The 21,236-nt window shown below is 47.8% G+C and overlaps 1 protein-coding gene across 1 annotated transcript in view; it reads right to left on the bottom strand.

Annotated features, from left to right (window-relative positions):
* Positions 1–21,236, bottom strand: part of NBEAL2 (neurobeachin like 2) — a 206,444-nt gene that overhangs the window by 93,194 nt on the left and 92,014 nt on the right. Inside the window, exons 2-6 of the mRNA XM_054990898.1 lie at positions 20,975–21,063; positions 15,790–15,954; positions 7,510–7,591; positions 5,422–5,546; positions 3,199–3,281 (exon numbers count right to left, since the gene is read on the bottom strand). Of these exons, the coding sequence (XP_054846873.1) occupies positions 3,199–3,281; positions 5,422–5,546; positions 7,510–7,591; positions 15,790–15,954; positions 20,975–21,063 (544 nt within the window). The remainder of the gene's footprint in view (positions 1–3,198; positions 3,282–5,421; positions 5,547–7,509; positions 7,592–15,789; positions 15,955–20,974; positions 21,064–21,236) is intronic.

Here is a 21,236-nt window from a genome sequence, read left to right as displayed (position 1 = left end):
ACCGCTGTTCTTAAACTGCTGCTATGATCAACTGTACCGTTGTGCTATTTGTTATTAACTGTATTTCCGCCATCAAGAAAAAGAGTGCTGCTATTTTTATATTTTTGTATGATGCTTTTAAATGTTTTATATGGGATGTTTTAAATGTTCTTAATGCTGTTATCCGCCCTGAGCCTGCTGGCGGGGAGGGCGGAATGCAAATACGATAAAATAAATAAATAAATAGTTGGAAGGGGTGTGTGTGGCTGGAACTTGGATTTGGTTGCAAGAGAATGGATCTCGGGCTGCAGCTGAGCATTTAGATAGTTATATCCTGCTCTCCTCCAGATCACAACATCACTCTCCCCCTTCGCCACTATCCCCACAACAACCCTGTGAGGTAGGTTAGGCTGAGAGTGAACATCCAGCCTAAGGTCACTCAGGGGGCTTCCATGAAAGAGTGGGGATTTGAACCCGGGTCTCCCAGATCCCAATCATGCTGGCTTCGGGGGTTTGAGCAATGGCCAGCCTTGTCCAGGGCTGTTCTCTTTCCTTTTCCATCCCAAGAGATCAAGCCATTGCTTGCTCATATCGACGTGATATGCTGCTCAGTTAACTGGACTCCATTCCTGCTGTTCTACTGTAGACCAGCCACCGAAAGAATTCCCCACCCTGTGCTAAAACTATCAGAAATCAGCCCTTTCAAATGCAACCACAGAACACCGGGTGGAAAAGCCCCTAAAACTCCTGGGATTTTCTGAAAAAACAGCGCTCAGTGCTTTCTGCCAATGCCCCCTCTTATCTCATTTAATGCTTTTAAGAGAGAAGTCGTTTTTACACCACCGGCTGTACTGGTTTCTCTTCTCACTGGCTTCAGCCAAGTATTTATTGACCATGAAGCCTTCAGCTCCCCAGGGAATAAATACAAAGGCAGAGACGAGAGAAATCAAATCAGGATTTGGGGGTGGGGGGCGAATAGCACACCTGCGATCATAGCAAGACTGCATTTGGCCTGCTTAGGGGAGAGGATTTCGTCACTTGCCACTCCGCCTGTAACCTACCTGAGGACGTTAAAATGTTTTAAAACTCTTGATATATGGAGCTAATGACTATATTGGCAGGTGCAGAAGCTGGTCTAAGTAACAACCGCAGACAACAGGGAGGCCGGAAGGGGGGCGGAATCACTTAACGCAGATTAATTGCCTTTTAACCATTTTTTTTAAAGCTGTCAAGCTGTGAAAAGGCTGCCTTCTGCATTTTCTGAATGCAAGCTCACAGGCAGCAATGAATTCCAAACGGCACCAGGGACCACAAGAACCGAACTAGAGGGAGCAGTTAATACAGGAGGCTTAAGCAAGAGGTGTGGGGATCTTGTGCGTGAGTGTGAGAAGCAAAACTAGCCTTCAGCTCCGATGTACTCGTTTTACAATTTATTTGTAAATTTTATCAGGACGATGCAGAGCTGATTTAGTAAAGTGACTGAGTTGGGAGTTGGGAGACCAATGCTCCTGCATCTCACCTCCCAGGGAATTGAGGCAAGTCAGCATTTCCATGGCTCTAGAGGGCTGCAGTGATCAACTATCTTAGGGGCCACAAGATTTGGTATGCAATGCACTCGGAACAATAAAGAGCACGATAAGAGAGATGAGGCATTATTGCGTCATTTAACTACACATAACCTGCGCAGGCTTCAGTAAGTCAGTGTCCATATGCAGATGCCCATTCTGACTGTCCCAAAGGGGAACCATCCCAAATACTACTCCCTGGGATGTCCCCAGGAGATGTCCTGCCCAGAGTAGCCTTAACTTTTTAGCTCTGACCAGGGAGCATGCATCTGGAGCTAAAAAAAACCAAACCCTGTGAACACACTGTAACCAGGCAGAGTGATTCCACACACGTTGGATAATGCACTTCCAATCCTCTTTATAGATCATTTGGAACGGACTTTTTGTGCGCGGAACAAAAAATCCACCTCAAACGATTGATAAAGTGCATTGAAAGTGCATTATCCAACGTGTGCGGAATCAGCCTCAGTTTGGTATCCAAAAGAGTTGAATTCTGTGGCTTATGTAAATTATGCAAAAATTGCACACCCTTATTTTGCATGAATTATTCTATCGCCTGTTACTATGTGGCATAATTTTCTGTGATTGTGCAAAAAGAGGGAAGGAGAGGGAGCTATGGAGAGCGCTGATTCTCTGGCCCCCATCCTACTCAGTTACCTTTGCTGCTTGTGAGATTTCAGCGGCTATCACCCGTGCACTTTGGAGGCACATTTCCACAATGCAAAGAGCTAGAAACTTGACTTGAAGTGTTTTATTTTTAATGAAAAGCTCAGGACAGACTGCATTCTGTGTCCAGAATCATGTTTCCTGCAATATACACATCTATCCATGAGGATCAATAAACTCACCTGATTTAGAAACTAATCTGCAAACCCAAGGTAAAAAATGTCTACAGCATTTAGCGGATGAAGCACTAATCCAGGCTCATGTCACCAATCAAACCAAGGCAGGGCAAGTAGGAAAATACAAGTAGGATAAAAAGATGCAGCTGCAAAAATTCACTTTTCTCCCCATTCCTATATCAGCCAAATAGAGGGGGAGGGGGAAATGCCCGTTTCTTATTAAATGAACAGTAAAAATAAAATACAACGCATCTGCCAGGTTTCTACAGAAACAAATTATTTTAAACCTGAATTGTTATTTATTACATATGGTATTAAAAATTATAACATGGGAGAGGAGGAAAGTGGCAGCTAATAAGAAGATAAGCAACAAACGGAGATAGAATCATAGAATCATAGGGCTGGAAGGGACCTCTAGGATCATCTAGTCCAACCCCCTGTACAATGCAGGAAATGCACAAATTCACCCCCCCCCCCCAACACACACACATCATGCCCAGAAGATGGCAAAAGATGGTACAATCCATCACCTGGTTAACTTTCAATTGCAACAAAACACCCCAAAGGAAATCCTGACTCCTCTGTTAAGAAACCCTTTTTTACTGGGGTCACCGACTCATGGATATAAAATGCAGCATCCTCAATTACACAGAAGCCTGTCAGATCAAAAGGAGCACTAAGCTACGTTGCTAGCCTGAACCCAGATTCATTCTGTGCATCCTGGAAGCTGGCAACGGCTGGGGGAAGATGCCTGGCAAAAGTCAGAGCAAAGAGCGAGACGGAGAGCCCGCCCTCGACACAGTGGCATTTACCTTGGAAAAAGGAGCCGAACTCCGGAGGCAACGCAGCCGGTCCAAACTTGTATTTACTCTTCTCTTTCATGCTGACGATCTCCCTAGGCAAGGCAAGAAATGCAGAAGGGCGTGAGAGAGGCTTTGTGCACACAAACCGTTTTGTGCAGAGGCTCCAGCCCGCGGCGGTGGGCCACAGAGCAGGAGGCATCAGCGGCTGCAGGACACCCGGATGGAGTTTGGCATCTAGGAAAGAATTCGGCAGCCGGAGACAGATAGCAAAATTAAACTCAGAATGAGGTCGGCTGGGCTGAGAGGCTGCCAAGGTTACCCGGTGAGCTGTTGTCTCAGAGTCTAGTCTGAGACCGTTTTCACACCGCTTACCGGCCACGGAACATCGCGCCGAGCTCCCAGAACGACAGCGTCTTCCTGGTGCTATTCCTGCTGTTCTCGCACAAAAATGCACCAGGAAGACGCTGTCGTTCCAGGAGCTCAGCGCGATGTTCCATGGCAACGTGAAAACGGCGTATTTCTCTAACCACTAGGTGACACCGGTACTCATTTTGCACCTGGATGCAAAAGTCTCTCCGGATAATGGGTTCCAAACTTAGTGCAACACCTCCTGGAACTCAGGGCGCCCTGCTCGTTATAGCCCATTGGCAGGGCTGCCCAGGCTCAACTCCTAGACACGCTCCCCGCCCAGTCAATCTGGAGCTCTGCTAGACTGAGTTGGGCCATGAATCTTCTGACTGGCAAGCAAAGGGCTTTCCCAGGCTCGCAACCTGGGAGCCTTTCACCTGGAGCCGCTGAACGTGGATGCATGAAAAAACAGGGCCTCTGGCTGACACCCTCGTGAATTGCATGGCATTCAAACCCTTAGGTGGCTTTCAGAGCCTGAACGTCTCCATGCATTTCCCATCTCCTTGGACTTTGGAACAGCAGAACAGACAATGGAATAAAACATGGAGCCCTGGCTCAGTGGTAGCGCCTCTGGATTGGAATGCAGAAGGTCCCAGGTTTAATCCCCGGCATCTCCTGGTAAAAGGATCATCAGGCAGGAGGAGATAAGAAAGCCCTCTATCCTGCCTGTCTGGATAAACAAGGCTGAGCTCCAGAGAGTCAGCAGGAGGCAGTTTCGTGTGTTTATGTCATGGCCCTTTCTGGTAGCAACAGGATCAACTCTGGTTCAGTGGGTAGCTGTGTTGGTCTGCAGTAGAACGGCAGGATTTGAGTCCAGTGTGGCATCTTAGACACCAACCATTTCCAAGTACTTACAGGGGATGGCACGGAGTTGTTTTCCATTGCCCCAGAAGATCAGAACAGAACCAACAGGTTGAAATTAAAAGAGCTAAACATTAGGAAGAACTTTCTGAAAGTTAGAGCCGCCCCTCGGTGGAGCAGGCTTCCTCGGGAGGTGGTGGGCTCGCCTTCGTTGGAGGTTTTGAAGCAGAGGCTAGATGGCCAGCTGACAGCAATGCTAGGCTTGCCAGCCTCCAGGGGGTGGCTGGAGATCTCAAGAATTACAACTGATGTCCAGGTGACAGAGATCAGTTCCCCTGGAGAAAATGGCTGCTTTGGAGGGTGGACTCTCTGGACTCATTATGCCATACTCCTCCCCAAACCCCGCCCTCTCCAGGCTCTACTCCTCAAATCTCCAGGAATTTCCCAAACTGGACCTGGTACCCCTAAGCAATGCTTATCCTGTGAACCTGGGCAGAACACAAGAGGGAGGGCAGGAAGGGTTACACCAGTGCTTAGTTCTTGTGGTCCCTTCTTACACCTCCAGGGTGAGGCCGATCGCCACTTTGGGGTCAGGAAGCAATTTTCCCCGGGCCAGTTTGGCCAGAGATCCTGACAGTGTTTTGCCATCTTCTGGGCATGGGGTAAGGGTCACTGGGTGTGTGTGGGGGAAGGAGAGGTATTTGTAAATTTCCTGCATTGTGCAATGGGTTGGACTAGATGACGCTGGAGGTCTCTTCCAACCCTATGATTCTAAGATTTTCAGGGTATGAGCTTTCAAGATTGTATCTGAAGAAGGGAGCTCTGACTCTCCAAAGTTTACACTCTGAAAATCTTGTTGGTCTCTAAGGTGCCACTGGACTCCTATCCTACAGAATCGGTTCTATAGCTGAGCAGCATCAGGTCTGTTCTACTTCCTATGAGAACAACTGATGAATGCTGCCAAGCCATATCCCGGTAGCGGGAACCTCCACTGCAAACTGGGGAGAGGGAGATCACACTCACCCGCTCAGCTGTCTCCTCCACGTCTGGTAGGGGTCAAAGAGGCATTCGCAGAGGTGCAGGGCATACAGAGCGATGCTCTCCAGCTGGCCCCTGAATGGGAAGCCCTGCCCCTGGGTGCTCTTGAGCTGCCAAGGAGACAAGACTCCAGGTTAATCTGCAGGATTGGAGCATTGTAGGTAGGTAGGTAGGAAGGAAGGAAGGAAGGAAGCCTATTCCCAAATTACAGTTGATATATACCGCTGTCACGTGATTTTGAAGATATGAGAAGCCAGCATAGATCACCAGTGCTAATTTAATTCACCAGATAAAGTGGCCCTGAGAGTGTTTTATAGGGCAGGCCAAAAAAAGTGCAGAAAAGTAACAGGCTGGCTCTAGAGAAGAGGAAAAATTTTTTAGAAGGCCTGGGCATACTGCAGGAGACACTGGCGGGGGGGTGAGAGTTAGCTGTGAATTTCTTGCACTGTACAGAGGGGTGGACTAGATGACCCTCGGGGATCCCTTCCAGCTCTGTGTTTCTATGTCACTTTGGGGGCATGTTTAGTGTGGGAGATGATGATTTATTATAACTATTATTAACTTCATTTATAGCTCGCCTTTCTCACTGAGGTTCAAAGCGGATCACCGAATATGAAAAATAATTCAATCAGACAGCAAAGACCTCCAATAGGCTGTAGGATTAGAGAGTTGGAAAACAATGCGAACCCGAAGCTGTCTGAGGCATGACATACCCTAGGGTTGCCAGCTGGCCTGAAGAAAAACATCCCTGTCCCTTTAAGAGAGGCTTAACGGAAAGGAAGTTACTTCGCAGGTGATGCTATTCGCTTCCATGCAATGAAAAGTTTCAATTGTCCACTTCCACACATTAAGCATCTCTTAAAGAGACAGGACATTGTTCTCCAAGTCTGGTGGCAACCCTAGTTACAAAGTCAGAGGAAAATGGTAGTAGAAAGGGAGGTAATAAAGACAATATACACTGTAGTTGCAAAATAGTAAAAAGTCCAGTAGCACCTTTAAGACTAACCAACTTTATTGTAGCATAAGCTTTTGAGAACCACAGCTCTCTTCATCAGGTGCAACTTTATTGTAGCATAAGCTTTCGAGAACCACAGCTCTCTTCGTCAGGTGCAACTTTATTGTAGCATAAGCTTTCGAGAACCACAGCTCTCTTCGTCAGATGCAACTTTATTGTAGCATAAGCTTTCGAGAACCACAGCTCTCTTCATCAGATGCAACTTTATTGTAGCATAAGCTTTCGAGAACCACAGCTCTCTCCGTCAGATGCATCTGATGATGCATCTGACGAAGAGAACTGTGGTTCTCGAAAGCTTATGCTACAATAAAGTTGGTTAGTCTTAAAGGTGCTACTGGACTCTACTGCAATAGGCTACGATTCTATCCTTTATAGAAACACCCTCCTGAGCTGTTCCATTATATTACGGTTCTAACCCCTTTATAAAAACGCCCTCCGGAACATCTGTCTTTTGCACCTTCTGTGGAACGACAGAAGTGTGACAGAGAGCAGCTTGCCAGTTTGCCACACAAGTGACCCAGGGTGGGGGCACCACAGTTTGAGGACGGCACGGCTCGTGCACGCTGTTACCTCCCAGACAAGGCCAGCTACCACAACACCTGGACCCCAGAGAGGTTAACACTGCCGTGGCTTGTCTTCCTCCTGGCAGGGAGGGGTAAGGCAATAGATCCCCAGATATAGTTGGGGCAGTCAAATAACCTTGATTCAGCCCTGCGGAGGAGACTGGGTAAGGTGTCAAATTGTGTTTGTAGGGGACTCGCTACTCTGCCCCACCCTGCTGCCAGTCTGCACCATCTTTGGTCAGTGAAATGGTAAGGAGCAGGCAGGGCCAACGCAGTAAAAAGTTGCTAGGGGTCCATGGCTGTTTCTTAGCCCTGCGTGCCCTGCGTTCAAGTCCCATGCAAGCCGCCTGCCTCGACCTCCGTCACCAAGCCCAGCAAGACTGAGCTCACGGAGTGAATTCCGTTCGCTACCTTCAACTTGCCCTCCTTTGGCTCCTCCGACCTTTGATCATTCAGTTCATCCTTGGCTACGAGGCCTCGCAGTCTCAAGCTTACCTTGGTAGAATAGGCAGACAGCAAACTGATCACTTCCCGAATGAATGCCGGGGGCTGGTCCGCTTGGATGTTTTCCAGATTCCTACAAAAAAGCAGCACACGGCAATGAGCATACTTAAGCAACCGCCGGGGGAAGCATAAAGCAAGCCCACTGTCACATGCCAATGAAAGCCCCAAAACTTCTATACATGAATGTTCATGTGTCACAGAAAGCTGTGGCAGTCTTTCTTGTTTCCAGCACCGTCAAACTTGATCCTCTGCAAGAATGAACGCCACCATGGCTGTGTAAGAGGCGGAACAGGCGGCAGTCCTGTTCTGTGATTCTTCACGTACAGAAATTTGCATTTAAATGAGTTTCGGAACATAAATTTAAAGAGTGGGGATTCCTGGGACGCAGAGTTTTAATGGCAGAACAAATGATCTAGCCCTCAAGGTTGTAAAAAGAGAAAATGTTCTTCTTTAAACCAGTCTGCTGAATATCTAGTCCTGTAGAGGGCATGGCAGCCTACCTTTCTCTTGGTCACCCTCTCCCTCCACTACCAATCCCCTTCAACATTTGGTGAAAGAAACGTGGTCCGGGGTGAAACAAGCAATTGGTTCCTGTGGTGGCAGCAAGATGGTCAAAAACGATCACGTTTTCTCTTGGGGATCAGGTAGCATGGAAGCATTGCCAAATTTTTATTGGTGTGTTGTGGACGATATGCACAAAAACCGGTTTGTTAAGTAAAATGCTGCAACAGGTACAAATTCAAGGTATTTCCACAATCTGCTTCAATTTACCCAGAGGTGTCAGGACAGGTTCCAGTGTCTCAGACCCCTTTCTCCACACAAACACCCACCCACAAATCTTAGTGCGATATTTAATACATTCATTACAATGCTCCGAAAATAAAAGTTAGAAATTCCCCCTAGGAAATTCCCCACATACCAACCTAAAATCCCCGGTTCCAGACACCTGCTTGTTATTTGAGGGACTCCCCCAATGACCAGGCTCTCCGGCCCCTACCCAATCTCCCCCCCCCCCAAAAGCCGTTATCACTTCCCTGATGTGTAGTCTCCTAGGGTGACCACCTTCTTCCTTCCAGCAGCTACCAAACAGGCAGAAATTCAGCATGCAAATTGATTGCCCAGCACTGAAATCCAAGAACTCTCTGCCGCTTTTGTTCAGGGTAGGGAGAAAAGGAAAACCCACGATGACGTAACTGTAGCTCCAAACCCGCTCAGAGGAAAGGAGAAATAACTATGGTTGCCAACTCTTGGTTGAGAAATTTCTAAAGATCTGGGGGTAAAACCTTGGGATGGGAGAGTGTGGGGAGGGGAGAGCCAGGATGTAATGCCATGGCAGACCCACCCTCGAAAGCTGCCATCTTCTCCACAGAGATCAGCTGTAATTCAGGGAGAACTCCAGCCCCCGCCTGGAGACTGGCACCCCTAGAAATCTCCCCTTTTGATACATTTGCAATTCTTCTCAGCTCGAAGAGAGAGTGAGAGAGAGCAGCCCCCTCCCCATGTCTAGCGAGTGAGCCCTGGGCTGCAACAACTTCTGAGGTGACACTGGAAAGTGTCATATCCACACAGCTCCTCTCTTCCCTGCCTCCACTTCCAAAGATTTATTTCAGATCGTATGACGGTTCTTGCCACCCAAACTTTCCTACATTTTGCAACAGCTCCACAAGGCTCAAACCAAAGCCGGCCATGGGGTCAGGCCCTATAAAAAGCAGCTGAGAAGGCTCCAATCTCTGTTTTACGCCTTTAAAGAATTCCGATTTTTTGTTTGTTTGTTTCAGGCGGTGCACTGAATGTGGATTGCGTGTTCTGCTCGGAGGCAGAACGGGAACAGTTGGGACTGAGCCCAAAAATGCCACTTGAGAAAAAGAAACAGGTCTCTCCCCTCCTCCCCGGGAAAATGGAACAACTAGTCAGCGCTGGAAGCCCTGTTTGACCTCCGTTATTCTGCACAAACAAAGTCTAGCTCCTGGCACACCACCAAGTCAGTCGCACAACTCCAGAGGGCTCACCCGCAAGATAGCTTCACAAATTCTGCAGGGTTGGGGTGCGCGTGGGGGGGGGGGAGAGAACCCTACAGAAGAGGCAGGCGCACAGGGCACCCCCTCCCAAGCTCCCTTCGTCCTTCGAAGACGTAGATTGCTGCCTTAATAAAGGCAATGCCAACCAACCCCTCCGCAAGAGATTTTCATTTCAGCCCCCTCCACCCTGTAACTGGAGGAGTGAAGCAATTATCAGCCGGGCCTTATCTCTCCCTTGCAGGCCTCACAGGAAGGGAGTCCGAACATCATGCCGCAGGCCGAGAATAACCAGGATTTTTTTTAAAAGGGCTCCAGAGAACCAAATCAGCAGCCCTAAAATTTGAACTGCAATGAAATTGGGGAAGGGGGATGGGCGGGGGGGGGGGACAGCAATGCACTGAGGAAGCAAAGGGAGCCTGACAGCAAAAAACAAGAGTTTCTAACCCAGGTGAGAGCTGCTCTAGCATAGTGGTTAAGTGGCTGGGCTGCAAATCAGCACTCTGCTGGTTTGAATCCCACTGCTGCCACAAGCTCAGCAGGTGGCCTTGGGTCAGCCACGCCTCTCAACCCCAGCTCCCCAGTTGTATTGTTGGGATAATGATAACACTGACCTTGTGCACAGCTCTGAGCGGGGCACTCACCTGTCTAGAAGAATTGTATAAATCACTGTAGATAGTGATTAAGTGGTTGGACTGTGGATCAGAACTCTGCTGGTTCGAATCCCACTCCTGCCACAAGCTCAGCAGGTGGCCTTGGGTCAGACACTCTTCTCACGCATCTTAACATACCATGTTAATAGTAAAAAGCGAACTGTGTCCTCTTATTCCTAATTGGTAGCTAAACAAAAGTATCTATTTTCTTTCCATTGTTTCTTGAGCACCCACGGAGAAAAAGCAGTCGCCAGGGTTCAAACCCTTGATATGGCATGGATTTTGCAGCGGCCCCTCAGCTCCAGTCTACACCTGTTATAACTGGGAGTGTGTTGTCTAGTGGTTAGCGTGCTGGATTATAATCTGGGAGACCCACGTTTAAATTCCCACTCTGCCATGAAGTTCCCAGAATGACTTTGGGCTAGATGCTCTCTCTCAGATGCTCTCGTCTCATCTGCTGAAGAGAGCTGTGGCTCGCGAAAGCTTATGCTACAATAAAGTTGGTTAGTCTTAAAGGTGCTCCTGGACTCTTTACTATTTTGCTACTACAGACTAACACGGCTAACTCCTCTGGATCTCTCAGCTTAGTCTACTTCACAGGGTGGTTGTGATAAGGACAAAACAGAGGAGCAGGAAACGAACGACTCTAATCTCGCCCTTCCTCCAACAAGTTCAGAGCAAAATATCTGCTGAATAAAGAAATAGCCAAAATGTACCTGACAGGATTGCTGTGAGTATAAACCAAGGGACTGCACAGAATTTTGCATGCTAAGAAGTCCTGAATAACCGAAATACGCCAACACAATTTCTTTTGAAAAACACAATTAAAAAACGCTCCTTAGCCTTTTTCTTCCTTACAGCTTCCAAGGTACCTAGGAGTGAAGGGATAGCCTGGACTCAGCCCAGAACGATTCCATTGTCCTACCCCATCTGTTTTCTGTCACTGAACATCCAAGTGAGTAGCAAAGTTCCTTTCACCTCCTTACAGAAAGGCAAATTTGCCATTTAAACCGACCTGCCAATTCAAGATACATAATTTGCAAGAAGATTGGTAGTTACTCGGAGGAGCTCGTACACCCACACTCCACTCTGGGGAAAGGGTGGAGGTAGATAATAAATTGATGCTGGCCCCAAGGAAAATGGAGCACTTCCCACCCACCCCCTCTAGATAGGAATGGGAAAGTCTCTCTCTCTCACACACACACACTATCTTGAATGCAGCTTGACTCACTTGCTTGAGCTTCCAGGTGTTTTAAACTGTAGGATGCTGTGGTCTTTACTGCATAACTCAATGTATGGGGAGTCATGTATGTGGCTGGTGGTTGGTAGTAGAAGCGTCCCTTCCCTCTGCTTAGCTCCACGCCTAGCATTCTACTAAAATAAAAGATCTGTAGAATGTCCTGTTCTTGTACACAACTTATTTACATTATTCAGCCTTTCTCACTGAAACTATAGTACAATCTATAGTTCCTATCCCTTTACCATTGTATCTTTTTGAATAGAACAAACCTATTAAGAAAGCCCTCCCGAACAACTCAGTTTTACACATTTTGTCAAATGCCAGGAGAGCGAGGCCCTTTCTAACCTCATCTATAAGGTGGGGGGCCAACACACACACAAAATGTGTGTGTACAGGCAGATGAAGAAGTGACATTGTCGCAGCCACTGGGAGCGCACCCACTGCACGCTTGCCTGGGAGGTCCTTTGCCTCCCAAGTCCATTCCCCATGCCTTCCCCCCCCCCGCCCGCCAGTTAAGCAGTGGGGGGGGGCAGAGGCTGGTAGCAGGGGATCCCCTGCCTCAACTGGTGAACTGGCAGCTCTAGACTCAAGGTGGACTACACCGTGTGAATTAGTACAATCGACATCAAAGACATTTCAATAAACATGCAATGGGCATATACATGCAAATTTGCAAAGATTTAGAAACCAACAGAAATCCAATACCGAGTTGAAGAAATGTTGAAACAGAGGCCGTTTCCACACACCTTCCTTCAGAACAACCTGGAACATGGCACAAAAAACACAGAAGATTGTGTTTTCTTGCACGAGATTTGCGCGACGTTGCGCAAATCTCATGCGAGAAAACGCGATCTTCCACGATGTTCCAGGTCGTTCCAAGGGAAAGTAAGCCATGCGGAAACGGCCAGAGTATAGGCAATTCCATGTTATTGGAAGTCCTAAGCTGTCTTGTTTTTAAACTTTGTTTTTATCTGAGATTATTTTTATTTATATTGTAAACTGCCCTAAGTTCCTGCGTGGCAGAAAGGCAACTAAAAAATATTTTGAATAATTACAACTTCCTTTCGAGGTAGGCTAGGAGAAACAGTAATAACATTAGTAACATTTTATTTACATACCGCCCTTCAGGACAACTTAATGTACACTCAGAGCGGTTGTTATTATTCCCACAACAATCACCCTGTGAGGCGGGTGGGGCTGAGAGCGCTCTGAGAGAGCTGTGACTGACCCAAGGTCACCCAGCTGGCTTCAAGTGGAGGAGTGGGGAATCCAACCCGGCTCTCCAGATTAGAGTCCTGCCACTCTTTAACGACTAAACAAAAGAAGTGAATGACCCAAGCGCAGCAGGCTACATGGCTGAGTAAAAATTCGAACTCCAATCTTCCTAAACGGCATTTTGTCTCCTTAGCCATGACGCTAACCTAGGCTCTTGATTATTCTGGAAATTAACAGCAGACAGGGCTGCCAGCTCCTAGTTGAGAAATTCCTGGAGATTTGGGGGGTGGAGCCTGGAGAGGACGGGATTTGGGGAGGGAAGGGACTTCAGCTGGCAATAATACCATAAAGTCCACCTTCCACAGCAGCCATTTTCTCCAGGGGAACTGATCTCTGTCACCTGCAGATCAGTTGTAATTCTGGGAGTTCTCCAGCCACCACCTGGAGGCTGGCAACCCTAGCAGCAGAACATGCAAAAGGGTACCAAAGTCACAGAATCACAGAGTTGGAAGGGGCCATACAGACCTTCTAGTGCAACCCTCTGCCCAATGCAGGGATGTTGGTGAAGACCCTGGTCTCCTGGCTGTAGCCCACAAGTCAACACGTCCCACACGAGATCCCCAGACAAGAAGGCAACAGTGCGCGGAAATTAGCCTACAATGATTTCTGCTCATATTTGTGGCAGCCATTTCACACCTGAAGGCCTTGTGGATGATGCAATCTGAGCGCGCGTGCACCCACATACAATCATAATCTGGGTGGGTGGGGGGCTAGAATCTGCCAGCACTTCGTAATGCTGCAGAGCTGCCAAAGCTGCCATCCGGTCTAGCCGTCTAATCTCGGCCTCTCGGTTTCCATAGAGATTGGAAGCCAAAGCAGAAAAAATCACACACAAGCCAGGCGTGGCAGAAGATAAGTGGGGAGATAAGGCAGAGACTTACTCATTCCACCCCACAAAGACCAAAGGGAGGTTTTCGCACATTCCAAGAAGCCTCACTGCTAAGAGTGTCGGTGTCTGTCCCCCCTCCCCAGCCCAGCCCTTCCAGTACCGTCTAATTGCCAGCCACCTAATGTAGCTAGCCAGAAAGATTTCCCAAGGAAAGACTTCTGAAACCACAAGAAGTATAATACACCCAACCAAGTCATAAACGAAGAATTTTTAAACGCACAAGGTTCGTTTCAAGATGTGAAGTTAAAAAACAACTAGAAGATAATTGTATTGAAATAGCTGGCAAGCAGGGGATAAGACTGGGGAAATAAAACTGATCCAGAAATCTGGATCCTCTGCAGGGCTTTTTTTCAGGGGGAATGCGGGGGAACGGAGTTCCGGCACCGCTTGAAAATGGTCACATGGCCGGTGGCCCCGCCCCCTGATCTCCAGACAGAGGGGAGTTGAGATTGCATGGAGAGCAGAGGGCGGGGCCACCAGCCATGTGACCATTTTCGACGAGGGCAACTCACTGAGTTCCACCACCTCTTTCCCCAGAAACAAAGCCCTGATCCTGTGTGTGTGTGTGTGTGTGTGTGTGTGTGTGTGTGTGTGTGTGTGAGAGAGAGAGAGAGAGAGAGAGAGAGAGAGAGCGAGTTCAGGCTTTTTCTGCACACAAAGTTAAAACTGGCGTTCTGAAGTATTTGCACCGATCAGGCTTCCAGCTATCCGCATTGTACAACGCCGATCCGATTTGGTGTCTGGCATCAAAAACGCAACTTGTGAGCAAGCTGACAAAATTCTCCTTCCAAGTGGTGTAACTTTCCACAAGGTTTACTAAGTTATTTCCATGAAAATATTTCCTCCCAAGTCATCTTCTTGCGTGGCTCAGCAAGACTGCTTAAAAACAAGCTACAGGGCAGAGTTCTCTGGAGGTTTTCAAGCGCAAAACCAAAGACTTTATCTGTATGACATTTCCAACGCTACCTCCACCCCAGTGTTCAAATATATCTCAGATTCACCTAATACCTCCCACGTTTTTTTAAAAAAGATGCATATTTAGAAAGATTTTCCATCCTTGGGCATATTCTTAGAATTTAAATAAGGAAAAGTTTAATGAAAAAGAACCTGCTTTAGGACCAGACTTGGTTTACTAACAGTGCAATCCTAAAAAGAGTTACTCCAGTTTAAGCCCATTGAAATCAATTGGGTTACACTGGAATAACTCTCTTTAGGATTACACTTTAAGTCAGCTTTCACATTACTTTTTGAAACGAACCTTTCCTGGCATCTGATTCATGCAATGTAACCTCCATGAAGGGGGAGAGAGTATTTATTTTAAAATCTGTCACCCCACATACACCTAAATGGAAGGTTTCTGGAAGTGGCATACAAATTATTCAATGAATCAAGTCAACAAATCCATGGTCAAAACAAATATTAGATGGAAGAAAACACACTTGAAAGAGTAAAAACCGAGTAACAGCCAAACATCAGCAGGAAGAGAAGAGAAAAGCACACACGTGACATGTCCCAAATAAACCACATATCAAGCTTGATCAAAAGCCTGGGTGAACAAAGCTGTCAAAAGCTGCCACCTAAAATTAGCCAAGAGGCAACAACATTCGATTTTGATTTGTATACCACCCTTCAGGACAACTTAATGCCCACTCAGAGCGGTTTACAAAGTATGTCATTATTATCCCCCCCCCCCCCCGCAAAAAACACCCTGTGAGGTGGGTGGGGCTGAGAGAGCTCCAGAGAGCCGTGACTAGCCCAAGGTCACCCAGCTGGCTTCAAGTGGAGGAGTGGGGAATCAAACCCGGCTCTCCAGATTAGAGTCCTACACTCTAACCACTATACCAAACTGGTAAGCTATTTTCCAAAGACAAGGTGCCCCCACAGAGAAGGCCCTGTTCAAAAGGCCCAAATCCAGAAAAGGGCCTCTGTTGAAGAACTCAATTCACAGGAAAGTACACATAGGAACAGGCAGTCCCTTCAAGCCTCTACCAACCCACTGTAAGTAATATTTACTCGAGATGTTAGAATGATAATTCTCACCACATGAAAAGCTGTTTGGATGAAATGCTTACTCTGAAAATGATGCCAAAAAACCACTGCAGAATGACAACACCACAACCAAAAGATGAGAATCAGCCCCGGGCAGGCTTCAAAAAGACAAGCGTTTGTTTTCTTTTTGTTTTTAATATGCACCCTAACCTGCAAATGATGATGAAGAACTTGACAAGCAGGAGCGCCCGGCTGAGGCCTGCCTCGGCCACCTCGTCGCGGGCGATCTGGGAGACGCTGCATGTCAGCTGCTGGGTCAGTACCTGGAGGACGTCGCAGGGCAGCAGCGGAATCTCGGAGACAGAGTCTTCCGGCCTAGAGGAAAGAAAAACAGGAGGCGTTGCACATTCCTTTCCATGCGCCCGATGCTCGAGAACACAGCGCATATATCAAGCTGGAAAGGGAAAATCAGCTCACCTAAGCAGCCACGGGCAACTTGGCCTAGGAGACTTACCACTCTTACAGGGTTGTTTTACACTGCAGCGCAAGAGCTACCAGGAGCACGGAAACAGCTTTCTCTTGCAGTTTTATCCCCTCTTCCAAAGAACTCTTGCTCTCCTGGCATGCAATTTATCCTCGCAATGACCCTGCAAAGTAGCTTAGCCCTTGGAGAAGTGTGCCTGGCCCCAAACCGTCCCATGCAGAATCCCCCTACAGGCATTAGAGGTGCTGAAACAGCACCTGCACTCCAGCTCCATTTGTATCTGACGTTGGCTTCTGTAAGGGCCTTCGTAGTATCTTTCGGAGATTTTCTTTTCTGCAAGGCTTCTGGTCTTGAAATACAGGGATTTTTATTTTTATTTTGCTGTGTGGGATCAAGCCTTTAAGACGAGCTAGGTTAAATACTTTTTCCTTTAGTGCGGTGGTGTAAGAACTGCACGACCACGTCACATGTGAAGTTGGGACGGGATGAGTTCGAAGGGCCTATTGTGAAGGGCCGGATGATTGTTGGAGCAATGCCATCTTCTAGCTTTAATGCACCAGCCAACCACAAGGACGTATATGGGGACAGCTCTGAGGACCCTTCCACGTCTTCTTCTAGCCCCCTGTACGGGAGTGAGCAGGCAAGAAATTACAGGCCCTGCTCCCTTGCTTCGGTGCAAATAGAAGCTTGTTCAACGTGCAAAGGCAGTGTAGCACACGAACTTCAACCTTGGGATTGGGATGGGAACATTTGAAAAAGCCTATAAATGTTAATTTCCTATGCATGCAGAGTGTCCACGCTTATAAGCTGGTGATTATACATGCATGAAAGGTAGGCAGAGCTAGGAGATTTCCAGAAATGTTGAAGCCACGGCTCATGGGGGGTGGGATTTAAAATATATGCAATTCTTACATTCCTGTCAAACTTAAACCTGTTTTGCTGCTTGAATATCCTAAAAGGCATCACTGATGGATCACAACATTATTTTAATTGGCATATATATGGAATTTAAAATAAAAAAAAGTCTTGGTTTTCTACAAGCAAATATACTTTGCTCTGGTTAGACCTCACCTAGAGTATTGTGTTCAGTTTTGGGCACCACAATTTAAGAAGGCTATAGATAAGATGGAGTATGTCCAGAGGAGGGCAGCGAAGATGGTGAGGGGTCTGGAGACCAAGTCCTATGAGGAAAGGTTGAAGGAGCTCAGTAAGTTTAGCTTGGATAGGAGACGACTGAGAGGGGATATGATAACCATCTTCAAGTACATACTTGAAGGGCTGTCATATAGAGGATGGCATGGAGTTGTTTTCCACTGCCACAGAAGGTTGGACCAGAACCAACAGGTTGAAATTGTCAAAAGTTTTTGGCTAAACATTAGGAAGAACTTCCTGACAGTTGGAGCGGTCCCTCAGTGGAACAGGCTTCCTCGGGAGGTGGTGGGCTCTCCTTCTTTGGAGGTTTTTAAGCAGAGGCTAGATGGACACCTGACAGCAATGCTGAGTCTGTGAACCTGGGCCAATCATGAGGGGGAGGGCAGGAAGGGTTGCATCAATTCTCATGGCCCCTTCTCACACACCCAAGGTAATGCCAATTGCCACTTTGGGGTCAACAAGCAATTTTCCCCAGGCCAGTTTGGCTGGGTATTTGTGAATTTCCTGCATTGTGCAGGGGGTTGGACTAGATGTCCCTGGAGGTCCCTTCCAACCCTATCATTCTATGCAAATAGAATGCTTGCGGGGAGGGCGGAATATACATACGATAAAATAAAATAAAAAATATATACTAAATCAAGGAGAAGACCTTGACATCTCTAGGGGTGGGGTCAGCCTGCTTGTACCCCTCCACCTCTACACACGTGGACTTCCAAACACAAAATGTTCAGCACCGAGGGCTTGAATGTGGGTTAGAACCAAGGCCCCGTCGATAATAATCAGACACTGTAATAACTGCACTGTCATCGGAGGAAAAGCTGAAGGCGCTGTCCTCTTCGTCGCACACAAGACCCAGCCCCCCCGCCCCTGACTGTCCAACACAGCCCAGAAGGGAGAAGGGAAGGGGCAGGAAGCTCAGCCACAGATGGGTCGCCTCTTGCATCAGCATTACCCGTGTGGTAAGAAGACAGTGTGGAAATCCACATTGCCTCAGCGCCAACTGCAGACCGAGTGCGCATAAGGAAGGGGAGGAGGTGGCTCAGGTTGGAAGCCTCTGGGCACAAAGTTTCCACATATGGCCCTTGGGCAGTTATCAAGCTCCACACGCCCTGAGCATTTCTCGCCTCCCAGCCAACGGGATTCTTCAGCATGCTGTCTGTGTGAACTAGAGGAGGGACTCCAGCCAGACCTGTGACGTGCAAGCGGAACAGATCCCGAGGAGTTAGCCGTGTTAGCCTGTAGTTGCAAAATAGTAAGAGTCCACTAGCACCTTGACTATTTTGCAAGTGGAATAGTGTCAGTAGCCTTGCTGAAGATTGGCCCACGGGCGTTAAGAAATTGGTGGACCCCCCTGGCAAAGCAGAGAAAGTGTGCAGACCAACACTTCTAGAGAGGGAGTGAGACTCAAAACACACGAGACGAAAAACCTCGATTCAACTCGTGTTCTCTTACCTAAAGGTTTGTCGGGAACTGTAGGCATCCTTGCAGCTTAAAGTTTAGCATTTACAGAGCAGCAGGGAGAGACGTGCAGGTGTCCTTGCAGCTTAAAGTTTAGCATTTACAGTGCAGGCGTCCTTGCAGCTTAAAGTTTAGCATTTACAGAGCAGCAGGGAGGGAACTGCAGGTGTGGGGTGCTTTTCCTCCCACTCTCAAGGTGCATCACAGCATTTTCCCTTCCCCTCACCCGACCTGGCCCTGCAGAGCGACACCTGGCTGCACCGGGAGACTTTAAGCTGCAAGGACCCCCGCACTTCCCTCTCTGCTGCTCTGTAAATGCTAAACTTTAAGATGCAAGGACACCTGCACTGTAAATGCTAAACTTTAAGCTGCAAGGACACCTGCACTGTAAATGCTAAACTTTAAGCTGCAAGGACACCTGCACTGTAAATGCTAAACTTTAAGCTGCAAGGACACCTGCACATCTCTCCCTGCTGCTCTGTAAATGCTAAACTTTAAGCTGCAAGGACGCCTGCACTGTAAATGCTAAACTTTAAGCTGCAAGGACACCTGCATGTCTCTCCCTGCTGCTCTGTAAATGCTAAACTTTAAGCTGCAAGGACCCCCGCACTTCCCTCTCTGCTGCTCTGTAAATGCTAAACTTTAAGCTGCAAGGACGCCTGCACTGTAAATGCTAAACTTTAAGCTGCAAGGACACCTGCACGTCTCTCCCTGCTGCTCTGTAAATGCTAAACTTTAAGCTGCAAGGATGCCTACAGTTCCCGACAAAGCTTTAGGTAAGAGAACACGAGTTGAATCTAGGTTTTTCGTCTCGTGTGTTTTGACTGATGCGCAGTCGGCCCAATATGGGCACAGCATCCCGCACGTGTACAAACTGTACACACCATCAACTCAGCCCTTGTGACTGGGAAGAGGTTCACTTCCCTCTTGCATTTTCACTGGGACTCTGAGGGAAGTGGGCCCCTCTTTTGCTCCCCAGAGTGGGCACCGAGGAAGGCTTTTGCACTGTCTGTATTCCTCGAGATGATACTGAACTGGAGGGATCAATGGTCTGACTCAGCAAGGCAGCCTGACACGTTCACACGAGACAGGGAACCGCAGAAGTGCCACTGCGTTCTTCCTGGCCAGGGTCCCCGCACATCTTGGCTACTAGAGGTAGGAACCCAGGAACATGTCAGCTGAGAATCAATGAAGACATTTCAACATTTCAGAATGTCGATTCTAGCCACTTGGGCTTGAAAATGCTAAGAATTTTTTTTAAAGAGGGCTTTTAAAACAAGGTTGTTTTTAGTACAGATCAGGGCTTTTTTTCAGCTGGAATGCGGTGGAACGGAGTTCTGGCACCTCTTGAAAATGGTCACATGGCCGGTGGCCCCGCCCCCTGATCTCCAGACAGAGGGGAGTTGAGATTGCTCTACGTGTCGCTCAGTGGCGCGGAGGGCAATCTAAACTCCCCTCTGTCTGGAGATCAGGGGGCGGGGCCACCGGCCATGTGACCATTTTCACCAAGTGTGATTTAAACTTTAAAAAACTCCCTCCTTGTTCCAGCTGACCCAAAGTGACATCATCGTGCGGTCCTGAGTTCCATCGCTGAGTTCCACCACCTCTTTTCCCAGAAAAAAAGCCCTGGTACAGATGAAGTTATTTTAAAAGACAACAAACTGCTGACAAATACCAGTTTGGTGTAGTGGCTAAGAGCACAGGACTCTAATCTGGAGAACCGGGTTTGATTCCCCACTCCTCTGCTTGAAGCCAGCTGGGTGGATCTTGGATCAGTCACAGCTCTCTCGGAGCTCTCTCAGCCCCACCCACCTCACAGGGTGATTGTTGTTGTGGGGATAATAATGGCATACTTTGTAAACCGCTCCGAGTGGGCATTAAGTTGTCCTGAAGGGCAGTATATAAATCGAATGTTGTTGTTGGTGTTACTATTATTATTATTAAATCCATAGAAGGGCAATATTTTTGGAAGAGTTTTCATTGCTAAGGCTCTGAACAGGTAACCAAGGGAGAATGTGGCATTCCAACAGAGAAGAGACTAGTTTACTGGCTGTACTTTAAGGACAGAGCGAGGGGCAAAGCTGTATGATGTGCCAGACACATGCCCAGTCACAGTTCACAGATATGTGACTGAACAGAAGCGTACATTGGGGGAAGTCACCTTAAAAAGCGCTCCTTCACTCAACTTCAGGTAGCTGGGAACAGATGAAGACATTTGGTCTTGTTTATTCAGCCCCCCCTTTCCCCCCTATTGGGGCTCCACCAAGCGTCGAACAGCCCACCTGCGAAAGAAACATTTACCTTCTGGGATCCAGTGAATGCACAGCAATGATCTTCTCAAAATTGGTGACAAACGCTTCCAGCCACTGCTGCAGGTATGCCAAGTCTTTCTGGAAAAGGAAGAAACAAGAAAAAGGTGAGAACGCACCAACAGGAGAGAGAGGAAGGACGATGTTGGCTCTTTTTCCTTCTTCAGTGCAGCCCTCCGGGTCACGTGGCTATTGGTCTACACGGGTCCTGCAAGCTTTCCTATGTCAGAATGAAATACTGGGGGGGGGGGGAG

This window comes from Eublepharis macularius, chromosome 11 (assembly GCF_028583425.1).
Source record: "Eublepharis macularius isolate TG4126 chromosome 11, MPM_Emac_v1.0, whole genome shotgun sequence".
In the NCBI taxonomy this organism is placed as follows: Eukaryota; Metazoa; Chordata; class Lepidosauria; order Squamata; family Eublepharidae; genus Eublepharis; species Eublepharis macularius.
Note: the sequence above shows the minus strand (reverse complement) of the source record. Positions and strands in the feature narration are given on the sequence as shown.